Genomic DNA, 14,042 nt, shown 5'->3' on the forward strand with positions numbered 1-14,042 from the left:
CACACATTTTAGGTCACTATTTTAATGCCATTTGTTTTTTAAATAAGATGTCAAACAAGCTCATGGTCGGGTGTCCAAATACTTTTGACCATATAGTGCATTTTAACCCTTATAATTAATAAATATTAATAAAGGATCGGTGGTGATCAGTGGTTACAGGCACTTAAAATGAAATAAAGAAAACAAAAACACTGGTTAACCTGCACGTCCACATCTGTAGGTTGTTTTTTGACCAGGACGAGTATTTATGAACTGGGATGCAAATAAATAGTTAAAATGTCACTGTAACTCCTTCCCTTACAAACCAAGTCAGCTAGAAACACCCTAAATCACTTCATACATGCTGCATAATGCACTACATAGAGTGTACATTCACATTTCCAGCTTTTAGCAGATGGCTTTTATCTAAGTTGACTTATAGTGACCAATAAAATGCAAGTTACTGAGGGTCAAAGGCATCGTGCTGTAATTGTTTCCCATTGTTTTGTGCTATAGCCATTATTGAATTAGCTTGTGCCGTCGTGTTGATGGGATTTAAAAAATATAAAGCCAAGAGCATCCTGAGGTCAAAAAGCGTTTTAAAAAAAGAAATTAGCTCTGGTTTCTACTGTACATCAACAACCAGTGCTGACTGGATATGTGTTCCAGAGGCTGAAACGTTTAAACATTTCAATGCTGTGGCACCTGCTACATTCATACCAACACACACTGCCATGTCATTACCATGTTTGTGTCATTGACGTGCATCATCTGGTCAGAGGTGATCCTTTTGGGTCAATGCAGTAACCGTCAGTGCATCTTTTAGATGTAACCAATCATGTCTAGTTCGTAGATGCCTGACCGGCTGATAGCACAGCTTGGGATTCCAACCCTGGATCCCAGTGTTGGGCTAGTGTGATTTACTGCTGGACTACCTAATGACCTTTCATAAATTGTAGTATTTTTAATTATTTTGAAAGTATAACTTAATTGATAAAAATAAATTGCTGGGCTCTCCTTCTAAACAAAGAAGGTCAAAAAGCAAAAACAAACCAACAGTTTTATTGTGAAACACTTTATTCCATGGAACTTAGTTAATTTACATAAACAAATGTATTATCACTTTTCACACCACAGTCACCCACAGACGTACTGGCAACACCAGAGTGAAACATTTACTGGTACAGAAAAACCCTTGCTTCACTACCTCACTAACAAGGCCACTGATTGGCAGTAGTGCATAGAAGTAATGGCTGCTGTGCAGCTTGTATCACTGGATTTTTTATTCAAATGTTCAGACATATTAAAAACGTTTCAGGCACTTGGAAAATAAAATATTTGGTCTACATGTACATACACGATCACAACAGATCAACAGACCTGGCCTCAGAGACAATGCCTTTGGAAAACAAAGCAGCACAGTCTGTTTGTGCTGTAGGTGTGTGTGTGTGTGTGTGTGTGTGTGTGTGTAAAGCAGTATAAAAGATGAAACCTTATTCACAGTGTACAGAAAGAAGCACTTATCTGGTCCACCAACCTCTCAGTGCTGAATCACCAGATCAGGTTGCAGGTCGCATGAATGAAATGTAACTGATCCGTTTCTGTTATAATAATATCATTACTGATTCTTTTTTCAGCTGAAACAAAAATATATTGTTACTAGAAGGCACAATGTGACATATACCTGTATATGTACACACAAATAACTCTGCTGAGGTAAAGCAAAACAGCCACAATACAGAAATAAAACACCTTTAGCTGAAGCCTAACAATATAAACAACCACTCCGCATTGAGTGAGACTTGTGCTTTGAAATATGAATGATAGAACAGTAGAACATGTTTGTGAAAGACACTTATGCTTAAGGCACCTCCTCTACGAGGCCTAACAGAGGTGCTCATGTCAGTGCGCTCTCAGTGCCAAACCCAATATGGTATAACAAGGAGGGTTGTGTCAGGAAAGGCATCCGGTGTAAAACTGTGCCAACCAGTATGAACAACCAGTAGGAAAAAGTTACATATTACAGCCAATTATATTAAACTGTAACTATTCACCCTGAGCCACTTATTTCTGGAAACCTGAAGCTGTGAATTTAATCAGTTGGACTTTTTCTTGTAATTTCAGTCGGGTGAAAAACTTCCCCCTTGACACTAAATAATCCTAGTGACAAAAACTACAGCACATGAAAGATACAGATATTTAACCCTCCACATTTCAGTACTTAAGTGCTACAGTACTACTGGATAATACTTCATTTTGACCCCCAGACTGGTGAGGTGGTTCAGCAGGAGCCGAACTCTGTGATCCACTTCTCGTATTTTTCCAGGTCAGCAGCAGAAACGGACTTTGAGACTTTCTTCAGGGCAGATTCAAAATCATCCATGGTGGTGGGCATGTGCATCTCGTCTTTGGAAATGTTACGGATCTCTTCCGGGGTCAGACCCTCAATCCGCCTCCTCATGGCCATCAGAGACGCATCCCTGCAACAGACAGTTTTATTGGTGGCTGATAACCAGTGACTCTCAATTTGGCCTTTCTTCCTTCTGACACAGAGCATCGACCAGGCCAAAGGAGCTGCTGAGACTCTACGTTTATATGTCCAGTCACAGTGAACATCAGATGCTTTCACACCATGAAATATACCAGTGGATCAGACAGAAAAACTCAAATTTGATCGATTTGATATAAATTGATCTTTTTTTTTTTTTTTTTAACCACTAACATGATGCTGGTTTGGCACGACCAACTAAAATTATAATCAACAAGATGATTTGCTCAGCACTAAAATTGAAATGGCTTTGTACTAGGTCAGCAGACACCACATGGCAACACTCATAACAGGGCAGCACACGTACACACATTTCTGTAAACGTGGATGGTGTACCTGTTAAACCGGTCCAAGTAATTACTTAAGTGTCTTTATTTAATCCCTTCAATTTGAGCTGCACATCAGAACTACCACTAAGAGTGATTACTACCACTTATATCGCATGGACCCACCCAGATCCTAAAACGTCTGTAAATGCTTTTATCTTTTCAGGCCTGGATTACTGCAACTTCCTTTTTCATTGGTCTTCCTGCTAAACCGGCTGTAACTCAGATTTACTAAGCCTTCTGCCCACATCACTCCAATCCTCCATCAGCTTTACTGGTTCCACCATCTTCTTGTATTAAATACAAAATGATCTGGCCTTGCCTCATGGCCTCACCGCTGTCTACATCAGTGAGCTGCTTCTTCCTTACTGTCCCAACCCTTCTCTCAGATCCTCTGGCTCTAGACTTCTGGTTGTCCCACATACAGCCCTCCCTTTGCCAATCACTGTTTGTAGGTGCACAACCTGCTGTTAGCATAACTGAGATTCGAACTTGTGAGCTCAAGATGACGGCACTGGTGGGCTGGTGTGCTTTACCACATTATGCCCCAGCAAGGTCATTTATTGAACATCCCTTAAACACACATCAAAGCATGTATTTGATTGGTATTGGCAGGTTGTGCAGGTCTGACTAAGGGTTTGTATTTTGCATTTAAACAATACACACAAAGTTCAAATACGTTCATAAAGAAATCAGCCACCACTAATGTTGACAGAACAAACAAACAGCTCGTTATTTAATGCAACATCAAAAATAAAAGATAAAAGTATAGGCAGTACCTGCAGACATTGGTGATGTCAGCACCTGAATAACCTTCCATCTGCTCTGCAATCTTGTCCATGTCCACATCGTTAGCCAGCTCCAATTCCTTCAGGTTAATCTTTAACAGGTCAACCCGGCCCTTAGCTTCAGATCAGACAAGCATGCAGACATGCACAGCGTCATGATTGCAGACACACACATGCACAGACAAGAACACACTTAAAACATGCAGCGGTTCACAAACAGCTCATAGCAAATTCTTTTATTTTTTGGGGGAAAAGGGTTTTTTTTCAGACAAAGACGTCTGAGTTTTATAATGTCAATTAACTTTGTAATCTGGCTTCTTTTTTCCTTGTCAGTATTTACAACTGACTACAGCTGGTCACCTCTTTGTGCCCATATAAATAAGACTAGATTCACTGCACCCATTAAAGTACTTGGAACAGTGGCATCCTGCCAAAACGCAACTGGCACCTTCTGGCAATGAATTAGATGGCACTTTGGGCTTGTACTTCGCTGTGCAAAAAAAGAAGCTACTGCTGCTTTATCTTTGTTTCTGTGATCAGTGTGTGATTTAATGGAGGTTCAAGATTTGGAGCAGAGGCTTTAAGGTCATGGCAATGGAAAGCTCACTTGACTGTGGCCAGGGTAACCCAGGTTTCAGCTGCTCTTTGTTCATGACAAACCTATTTTGGTGGTTCTTGGCGTAGATTTGACCATCTGGACAAGTTTCCTCTCCCCCAACCTCACTCATTTTCTTGACAGCTTATCCAGTTAGGGTCACGGAGGGGTGCTGGAGCCTATCCCAGCTCTTCAATGGGTGCAAGGCACACACAGTAACACCCTGGACGGGGCGCCAGTCCATCGCAGGGCAGACACACATACGCACACACACATACACACACCCATTCACATATAAGGTAATTCAGTGTCTCCAATTAACCTGACTGCATGTTTCCGGACTGTGGAAGGAAACCGGAGCTCACGGAGGGAACCCATGCAGACACGGGGAGAACATGCAAACTCTGCACAGAAAGGACCCGGACCACCGTTCCATGGACTTTTAATCTGACTCCAGTTGTGTACATCTATTAAGACGTTTCGAATATTATGGTACCTGAAGGTAGAGGTATGTAGATCCTTTTTTCCAGTCGACGTCTTAGAGCTTCATCGATGTCCCATGGAAAATTAGTGGCTGCCAGGACCATCACCATTTTGGATGGGTCATTCTCAGACGTTCCTCCAACACCTGCACGTGCAAACATCAATCATTCAAAAAGACTGGAATTTATTTTGGAATTACTTTACCTGCAGATATTTGCTAGTGACTGAATTTAATCGTAAGTACATGATATGGAAGTATAGGAACACCCCTTCGAAAGTTTCTGACTGTGACCCTGTGCACAAAGCAAGCTCTATAAAGACATGAAGAAACTCCAGTGGCCTGACCTCAATCTCACTTAAGAGCTTTAGAATAAACTGGAACATTAATTTAGCCTTTCTTGAGCAACATCAGTCCACAGCCATACAAATGCTCTTTTGACCAAATGGGCACAAATTCCGACAGACATACCGTCCATCTGCACGAGCAGTTCAGCTTTGACTCGTCTGCTGGCTTCGTGCTCTTCCGATGTTCCCCTGCGGCTGCACATAGAGTCGATCTCGTCTATGAAGATGGTGGTTGGAGCGTAGAACCTGGCCTATACACAGTAGCATGACTTGCATTAGTTCACCATATGACTTAGTAAACATAGAGGAAAGTCTGCAAGTAGACAGATTGTGCAGATGCATTCACCATTTCAAAAAGCAGCCGTACAAGTTTCTCAGACTCCCCTCTGTACTTTGAGGTCAGGGTGGAAGAGGAGACGTTGAAGAAGGTGGTCCTGCATTCTGTTGCTACAGCTTTCGCCAGCAGAGTTTTGCCGGTGCCGGGGGGACCCACCATCAGCACGCCCTGGAGTGATACAACAGAACAACAAACACAGAGTCGGGATGTTAGATAGTTCCTAAAAATTATTAGTGCACATGGCAATGAATCCCATCATTTTAGTCCATTGCATTTAAAGTGAACAGATTTTTTTTATAAAACTTGTTAGGCTCCATCACTTGGTACTGTGAACTGTGTTTTTATAGTTGTTTTGTTTTAGTCTTTACTATTTTATGCCTATGCATCTGGTGGCACATGGATGGGACGCAGCCCTTGAATTCAATCTACGTGAGTTTTTTCACAGTCGGCTGCTTTCATATTTTAGGATTCTCCAACCTTCCTGGTTTTATTTGGGCTTGGGACCAGTACTGAGAGCGCACTGCAAGAGCACCTCCCACTGGCTACGCTGTTAGATTAGAAATTACTCAGAAAATGCATTTCTCTGGCTTGATGCAAGTGCTACTTCGGAGCTTCCGCTGTACCTTCCATGGTCGCCTGATTCCCTTAAAGAACTCGGGCATCCACATTGGCAGAACCACCGCCTCCTTGAGAAGCTTCTTGGCATCCTCCAGATCAGCAATATCATCCCTGCAAGTGCAGACTTTTATTAGACTTCATGACATTGAGGCTGCAGCAGATTACACAGACAAACCAAAGCTTTACTGCGGTGATGCTCTAAAATTTCTGTTCATTTGTGGATGAGTAAATGTTCTGATGTGCCATTCTTTCTAGCACACCACAGCTGTGGACCATGACTAAACAAAGCAAGTCATAATTCATTCTGTAGTCAGCAAAAGAGGAAGCAAAACATGGGCACAACCTAGGAATGCAAATTTTCCTTGATTATAATAACCCGACTGTCACTGACTGAGACGTAGCCATTAACAGACAACCTTATAACCACCAAACAAAATATTAAACGTCTAAGAATTTGACATCAACACTATTCTGGGATATATTACATAAATTAAAAAATATACAGTATATATATAATGTTACAGTAAAATAAAACAGTAATGTTAGGATAAACATCAAGATCAGAGCAGTTGAGCAGTCAGAATGTGTATTTTAAACACAGAAAGTGGGCAGCTAGCAGTTCATTCCAATATAGTTAAATATGCTCAAGATGCAACTGGAAACTTTAAGTTACTCTCAACAACATGAATTAAAACAACAAGTTCTGCAGAGTTTGTTTTGTTTGATGGCTGTTTACATGGCACTCACGTGGTTCAGTTTACAGTGCATACATGATTATGTATCAGTTCTGTTTTGGGAAGTCAAGGTCTACAGAGCCCTACACTATACGGCTAAAAGTCTGACAGCACTAGTGAACATGCTTCTATTTTACTTTTTTCTTTAATTTAATACATGAATTTTAGAGTTTGAGGCACACTTGTGCAAAACTGTTCATTGGTTCTTCAAAGCATGTGCTTCAAGTTACAGTATTAACGCTCACTTGTTTTATTTCATCTTCATGATATACCACCACTTTTTCCTGGTCAGGGTTGGGGTGGGTCTGGTTTCCAGGACTCACTGGGTGCATTGCAGTAACACACCCTGCACAGGACACCAATCCATCACAGGGCCTCGGTCATAAGTCCCTCAAAATATAGCCAATCATGTCTGTATGTAGACACCCGACCGGCTGATAGCACTACTGGGGTTTAGCACTCTGAACTCCAGTGGTAGTGGGCTAGAGTAATTTATTAATTTTTCCATAAATTGTAAAGTGTAAATTCCAAAACTCTAAAAATAAACACTGACATTTAATGATGGTTTGTTTGGACTAATAAATTAATATAAGGCATAACTAACTGATCTGCTCTCTACTAATTCAAGTACTATCCTACAAGGAAGATTATGACTTTGTGACTCACACAGACCTGAACAGAAAAATAAAAACAGAAGGAAGTCTACCCAAACATGATGTTGCAAAACTATGCAAATGAGATGTAACCTGGTACAAAACAGCTTTTGTCTATAATTAGCAGCACTTATATTTAGACTGAAGTGCTTTTTATCACATACTCATAATCAAAACCACTATGAATTAAAGAATAGAGGAGAGGGTGAGAACACACCACTTGACATTAGGGTTCTGGGAGATGATGTCTCGCTCTAATGCTTCGATCAGGTCTTTGTCTTCTCCTCCTCTGTCAAACTTCTTTACCTCTGGCTCGGACATCTCAGGTTTGTTCTGGAGACATAGAAAAGGGTAAGACAGTTTAACTGAAGCTGTGCAGTTCCAATCTGGTTGTATTTACAGATAAGAATACATATTGAATGAGTTCCACATAAAATAGTGGTTTAAATAAAAACGTGTCAGTTTTCTTGATTTTCTTTGCTCGACATGGACATGAACACCATTTTAGGTTTGTTCTAGTATGTAGGCCTACTCTGCCATAAATACAGGAAAAAAAGTGTATTGTACTGTCCATGTGCTTACGTATATGTAACATTATCGGCTGTTGTCTTTATTTTGTAAGCTACCTTAGGTCAAGCTTTAGTTTCACCTTAGCTTTACCTTCAGCTTTAATCACAAAAAAATGACAGCTTAGCTCTCATTAACTGCCTGTATTTGCTCTGATGAAGAAAACCGGTATCACAAGCTGGTCATTTAAAGTAAATACAGCTGGAGGCTACAGATCAAATACAAGTGTCAAGTTACACAAGGATGAGTCAGAAGGCAGAGGAGAACACATGCAGCCCTGCCTTTTGTCTAGCACCCATCTAGTCATCTGCCCTTCAATGCGCACCTTGTCGTCTTTCTGCTTTGAGGTGCTTTCTTTCTTCTCTTTGCCCTTTGGAGGTTTTCCTCCGTTAATGACGCGTGGTGACTGCTTCTGTTGGGAGCGAGGGCCGAAGCTCTGTCTGCTGCCATGAGCTTTAGAGTCTTTGTACGGTACAGGAGCCTTCCGTGCTGCACAGGGGGATGACCTGCACACACACAATCACAAGTGTAGAATTACTAAAATAAACTTTTGCTTTGCCGAAAAACAAAGTAGGAGATCTATGGAACATATGAGGGCATGCTCATAGCTGGCTACCAAAGGATTCAAAAAGACTTTGAGTGTTGCTTAAAAATCAAACCACAAATGACCATCTGATGCTCACACTTCTGTTTATTTACTTTGTTTATGTCATGTTATAACAATAAACTAACAATACTACATTACACATGTGAAATTAAACAGTGGCATGACACAAAAACATTGAGGGCTGTGCATGTGCAAAATGTTGTCCAATACACATTAATCCAGCTCACATGACAAGTCTCTGTAGAATTCCCTAACAAAGCCCAGTATTACTGAAGAAAGAGGTACAAAACACCAATAAACACCCAACTGCAGCAACTCATCTGCACCACACATACAACATAGGCACAAACTACTGCTAAATTTCCTAGGTTCAAAACATGCACTTCATCCTGGTCAGGGTGGGTATGGTGCTACTTGTTAACCCATAAGCAGGGCATGAATGCAGCCTGGACCAGTTTCCTATTCATTACAGGGCACACCACACTCCACCATTCAGTTACTGACTTTAAAACTAAGGGGCATTTATAGCCGTCAGTCCTCATTCTGAATCTTTTTGGGAGGTATTAGGAATCCGACATAACCATACCCCTATAAACAAAGCAGAGGTGAAGATCAAACACAGGCCCCCCACAGTAATGTTAAGCCCAATCTTTACCAGCTGCACAGTGCAGCCTGTAATACATACAAGTGAAAGAAATAAATACCATTAGCTAGAGAATTACACAGCATACCTATGTTCCACCTGAATGGGCATCATGATGCTCTCTTGGCTGAAACTGCTTGGCTTGGGAGGGGCGTTGTCCATTTGGAAGCTTTCCAGAGTAGTCATTATGTCCCTCACTTGTTTGTTCTCCTCGTTTATCTCCTGCCATACCTGCCCACAGGAAGCATGAGGTTCAGAGGAGTATTAACACATCTATATGTAAGATGTTTGTACCTTTGATCTCTTAATCTGGGGGGATTTTCATAAATGACCGGCCCGGGAGTAAACACTCATAATGACAAATGAAAAAAAAAAAAGTTATAGCTCTTATAGAAAAAAAAACTTAAAATGTGACTTGTGCCCTTACACACTTTGAAGTTTTTTTTCTTTTAGCTGATCCCGTAGTTTTAGAGGTCGTCACAGCAGATGATTTAGGTCCTCATACATGATTTGGAACAGTGTTTATGTCGGATGACCAATCATGGCACAACCCTTCTTATTTTTAAGGAGTGACAGAGCACTTCTAAATGCTCCTTCCAATGGCTAAGCTGTTCAGACAAGAAGACAGTATTTACCTGTTGCCATTTTTGCTGCACAGATGAATCTCGCACTGAAAATAGGTACTTTTTGATCTGTTCCAGCACTCCCTGATAGCAGACCACAGATGAGCTGTAGTTTCCCAGCAAGGCGTACTCTCTTGCCAGCTTCACATTTTCGTTGATTTCTGCCAAACTCATTCCTAGAGAAGAGGAGAAGACACATCGCTTCCTTGAATAGTTTGCTATTGGTTTTATGTAGAGAAATTATCTAATTAATTTAACAGACAGCTGTCATAATAAACCCATTAGTATACAAAAACTATATATATATACAGTGTATCACAAAAGTGAGTACACCCCTCACATTTCTGCAAATATTTCATTATATCTTTTCATGGGACAACACTATAGACATGAAACTTGGATATAACTTAGAGTAGTCAGTGTACAGCTTGTATAGCAGTGTAGATTTACTGTCTTCTGAAAATAACTCAACACACAGCCATTAATGTCTAAATGGCTGGCAACATAAGTGAGTACACCCCACAGTGAACATGTCCAAATTGTGCCCAAATGTGTCGTTGTCCCTCCCTGGTGTCATGTGTCAAGGTCCCAGGTGTAAATGGGGAGCAGGGCTGTTAAATTTGGTGTTTTGGGTACAATTCTCTCATACTGGCCACTGGATATTCAACATGGCACCTCATGGCAAAGAACTCTCTGAGGATGTGAGAAATAGAATTGTTGCTCTCCACAAAGATGGCCTGGTCTATAAGAAGATTGCTAACACCCTGAAACTGAGCTACAGCATGGTGGCCAAGGTCATACAGCGGTTTTCCAGGACAGGTTCCACTCGGAACAGGCTTCGCCAGGGTCGACCAAAGAAGTCGAGTCCACGTGTTCGGCGTCATATCCAGAGGTTGGCTTTAAAAAATAGACACATGAGTGCTGCCAGCATTGCTGCAGAGGTTGAAGATGTGGGAGGTCAGCCTGTCAGTGCTCAGACCATACGCCGCACACTGCATCAACTCGGTCTGCATGGTCGTCATCCCAGAAGGAAGCTGACGCACAAGAAAGCCCGCAAACAGTTTGCTGAAGACAAGCAGTCCAAGAACATGGATTACTGGAATGCCCTGTGGTCTGACGAGACCAAGATAAACTTGTTTGGCTCAGATGGTGTCCAGCATGTGTGGCGGCGCCCTGGTGAGAAGTACCAAGACAACTGTATCTTGCCTACAGTCAAGCATGGTGGTGGTAGCATCATGGTCTTGGGCTGCATGAGTGTTGCTGGCACTGGGGAGCTGCAGTTCATTGAGGGAAACATGAATTCCAACATGTACTGTGACATTCTGAAACAGAGCATGATCCCCTCCCTTCGAAAACTGGGCCTCATGGCAGTTTTCCAACAGGATAACGACCCCAAACACAACCTCCAAGATGACAACTGCCTTGCTGAGGAAGCTGAAGGTAAAGGTGATGGACTAAACCCAATTGAGCACCTGTGGCGCATCCTCAAGTGGAAGGTGGAGGAGTTCAAGGTGTCTAACATCCACCAGCTCCGTGATGTCATCATGGAGGAGTGGTAGAGGATTCCAGTAGCAACCTGTGCAGCTCTGGTGAATTCCATGCCCAGGAGGGTTAAGGCAGTGCTGGATAATAATGGTGGTCACACAAAATATTGACACTTTGGGCAAAATTTGGACATGTTCACTGTGGGGTGTACTCACTTATGTTGCCAGCTATTTAGACATTAATGGCTGTGTGTTGAGTTATTTTCAGAAGACAGTAAATCTACACTGCTATACAAGCTGTACACTGACTACTCTAAGTTATATCCAAGTTTCATGTCTATAGTGTTGTCCCATGAAAAGATATAATGAAATATTTGCAGAAATGTGAGGGGTGTACTCACTTTTGTGATACACTGTACACGTATATATATATATATATATATAAAATCTTTGAGTTTCATGTCAACAGTGCTTTAATGCATACAAAAATCCAAACTAGTTCAGCAGTCAGCAGATAACAGAGAATTGTAAGACGGGACTAATCGAACAAACAAATCAAAGAATGCTGATGCAGTCTGTAAATTAAAGCTTTACCTGACAACATTAGTCTAGCTATAATGCAAATTAATTGAAGCAAATTTTGTAAACAAATGATGCTACACACAAATCCACATGTGAAAAGTTTAACATGCTTCTCGTTACATTTACATTTTCAGCACTTAGCAGACGCCTTTTTCCAAAGCGACTTACAGCACAATACAGAGTCTGAGCAATTGAGGGTTAGGAGCCTTGCTCAAGGGCCTAACAGCAGCAACCTGGCATTTGTGGGGCTTGAAACTGCAACCTTTTGTTTACTAATCCAGCACCTTAACCGCTAGGCTACAACTGCCCTCGTTAATAACTTAATTTAAGAAATTTAAAAAATCTCAATTTATTGTTTTAATGCATAATAGTGTTCTTAATCATTTAAAGCATAAAGGTATCCCTGAATGAGTTGTAACTGTAGCACGCTCTTCTGTACATCTGCAAACAGGGTAAAATTCAGCACCTTTCTAAACTCTCTGTAGCTTCTGTGTATAACAGATCTGTAACTTTGCTGTGGCACAGAAAAATCAATCATAATCTCCAACAAGGATATTTATTTATTTATTTATTAGGATTTTAATGTCACATTTAACACACTTTGGTTACATTCATGACAGGAACGGTAGTTACTCGTTACACAAGATTCATCAGTTCAAGTTTAATGTCGAACACAGTCATGGACAATTTAGTATTCCCAATTCACCTAACTTGAACGTCTTTGGACTGTGGGAGGAAACCGGAGCTCCCGGAGGAAACCCACGCAGACACGGGGAGAACATGCAAACTCCACACAGAAAGGACCCGGACCGTTCCACATGGGGATCGAACCCAGGACCTTCTTGCTGTGAGGCGACAGTGCTACACTTAAGGTGTATAATTAAAAAAAATTAAGTCCTGTGTTCCTGTGTGTATATTTCTGACCAAACCTGGTTTGGTGGTGATTGTTGTTGAAAGTTTCAACTTAAGAGTATTAATTTGTTTGCACATTATCTGAACATTTCTGGCCAAGTAGTTTTTGAAATATTGCTATAGTGTTTTTAAAGAGTGTAGAAAATAAAGTAATTTATTGCAAATGAAGAATTAAAGTTTATGTGTGTATATATTTGACAAAGCAGATTCAATAAATCTTTGAAAAAACCTGAATACATAAACGAACCAGGATCCAGTAGGTTCTCCAAGCATTCAGTCACAGAAAAAGAACAGCTCCACAAGTTAAAAGCTTGACTCGAACTGTTTACATTTTAGCACATTAGATAAAAGAAACATGACTGAATGATGACTGAATGTGGATTATTATAAATAATGTTACACTGCTGGGCTGAAATCTGCCAATAAAAGCGGGTGTATACATCATTCAAATGTTACTTGTTGATTAGTTCAAATCGCTTAGCTACAGTTCAAGTGAATTTATTTATTTAAGTCCATAAAACATTTAAATACAAATATAGAAGTTCTTTATTAAAGTTATTGTCCTCATTAAATGTTATTGGCGTTGTTTTAACAAGATTAGCCTATCAATTCACTCAACTCACAGCAACTAGCTATCAGAATACAAAAGTTAAGAACACTTACTTCCAAAATGATGTAAGAATAAACCATAAGTTCTGACTGAGACTGTAAAATACAAAATACAAAATACAAAAATTTCTACATTATTTACAACAAGTTTCTAACTAGCCTTCCTTCTGCCACTTGTCCAGCAACACATTTGGAAAGCCGTTGAAGTGACGTACGCATGCGTGAATCTGACGCGCATGCGCCAGGCGGCTATTGGCAAAAGGCTACTCGATTCTCAAAGAGTCGACTCCCGTGTGAGTGAATACTTTCATGTATGGGAGAGCAGTGTGTCGTGACTTAAGAGATAAATGTATAATCAATATGCCATGACCACTCAATGATTTTGTGATTTTTACTTTCTACTGTTAATTAGTCAATCATGTGTATGTTAAAAGTTTTTAGGCAAAAAAAGTACTTTTATTACTGTAATGTTCAGAACCAATTATATAATAACAAAACATAATCTATCCCTTTCATTGCATTTTTTTGTATTTGTTCTGTTGTTTTTGTAAAATAAACTAAATACACAAATTTATTAAATAACTTAAAGTCATTAAGTTATTTAATTCT

At 40.4% G+C, this 14,042-nt stretch overlaps 1 protein-coding gene across 2 annotated transcripts; it reads right to left on the reverse strand.

Annotated features, from left to right (window-relative positions):
• Positions 1-1,038: 1,038 nt before the first annotated feature.
• katna1 (katanin p60 (ATPase containing) subunit A 1) lies at positions 1,039-13,637 on the reverse strand. 2 transcript variants are annotated; one of them, XM_063001123.1, is made up of 11 exons: positions 13,488-13,637; positions 9,859-10,022; positions 9,312-9,454; positions 8,299-8,479; positions 7,624-7,739; positions 6,025-6,130; positions 5,411-5,569; positions 5,189-5,315; positions 4,733-4,864; positions 3,633-3,759; positions 1,039-2,459 (listed from the first exon to the last, which is right to left on the reverse strand). In XM_063001123.1, exons 2-11 carry the CDS (start codon positions 10,018-10,020, stop codon positions 2,261-2,263), a joined length of 1,452 nt encoding a protein of 483 aa, XP_062857193.1. In that variant the 5' UTR covers positions 10,021-10,022; positions 13,488-13,637; the 3' UTR covers positions 1,039-2,260. The 2 variants fall into 2 exon arrangements, 1 of the variants encoding a protein (XP_062857193.1); XR_010013573.1 differs by lacking the exon at positions 1,039-2,459 and adding an exon at positions 4,302-4,459 and having other exon boundaries at positions 3,672-3,759.
• Between the last annotated feature and the right edge of the window lie 405 nt (positions 13,638-14,042).

Source organism: Trichomycterus rosablanca, chromosome 9, assembly GCF_030014385.1.
Source record: "Trichomycterus rosablanca isolate fTriRos1 chromosome 9, fTriRos1.hap1, whole genome shotgun sequence".
In the NCBI taxonomy this organism is placed as follows: domain Eukaryota; kingdom Metazoa; phylum Chordata; class Actinopteri; order Siluriformes; family Trichomycteridae; genus Trichomycterus; species Trichomycterus rosablanca.

Excerpts from the sequence above, each read along its gene's own strand:
- katna1 (XM_063001123.1), bottom strand. The coding sequence starts at position 10,020 with ATGAGTTTGGCAGAAATCAACGAAAATGTGAAGCTGGCAAGAGAGTAC. Across the intron at positions 9,455-9,858 it reads TGCAGCAAAAATGGCAACAG|GTATGGCAGGAGATAAACGA; the intron begins GTAAATACTGTC and ends TCCTGTGGGCAG. Across the intron at positions 5,570-6,024 it reads GAATCAGGCGACCATGGAAG|GGCGTGCTGATGGTGGGTCC; the intron begins GTACAGCGGAAG and ends GTATCACTCCAG.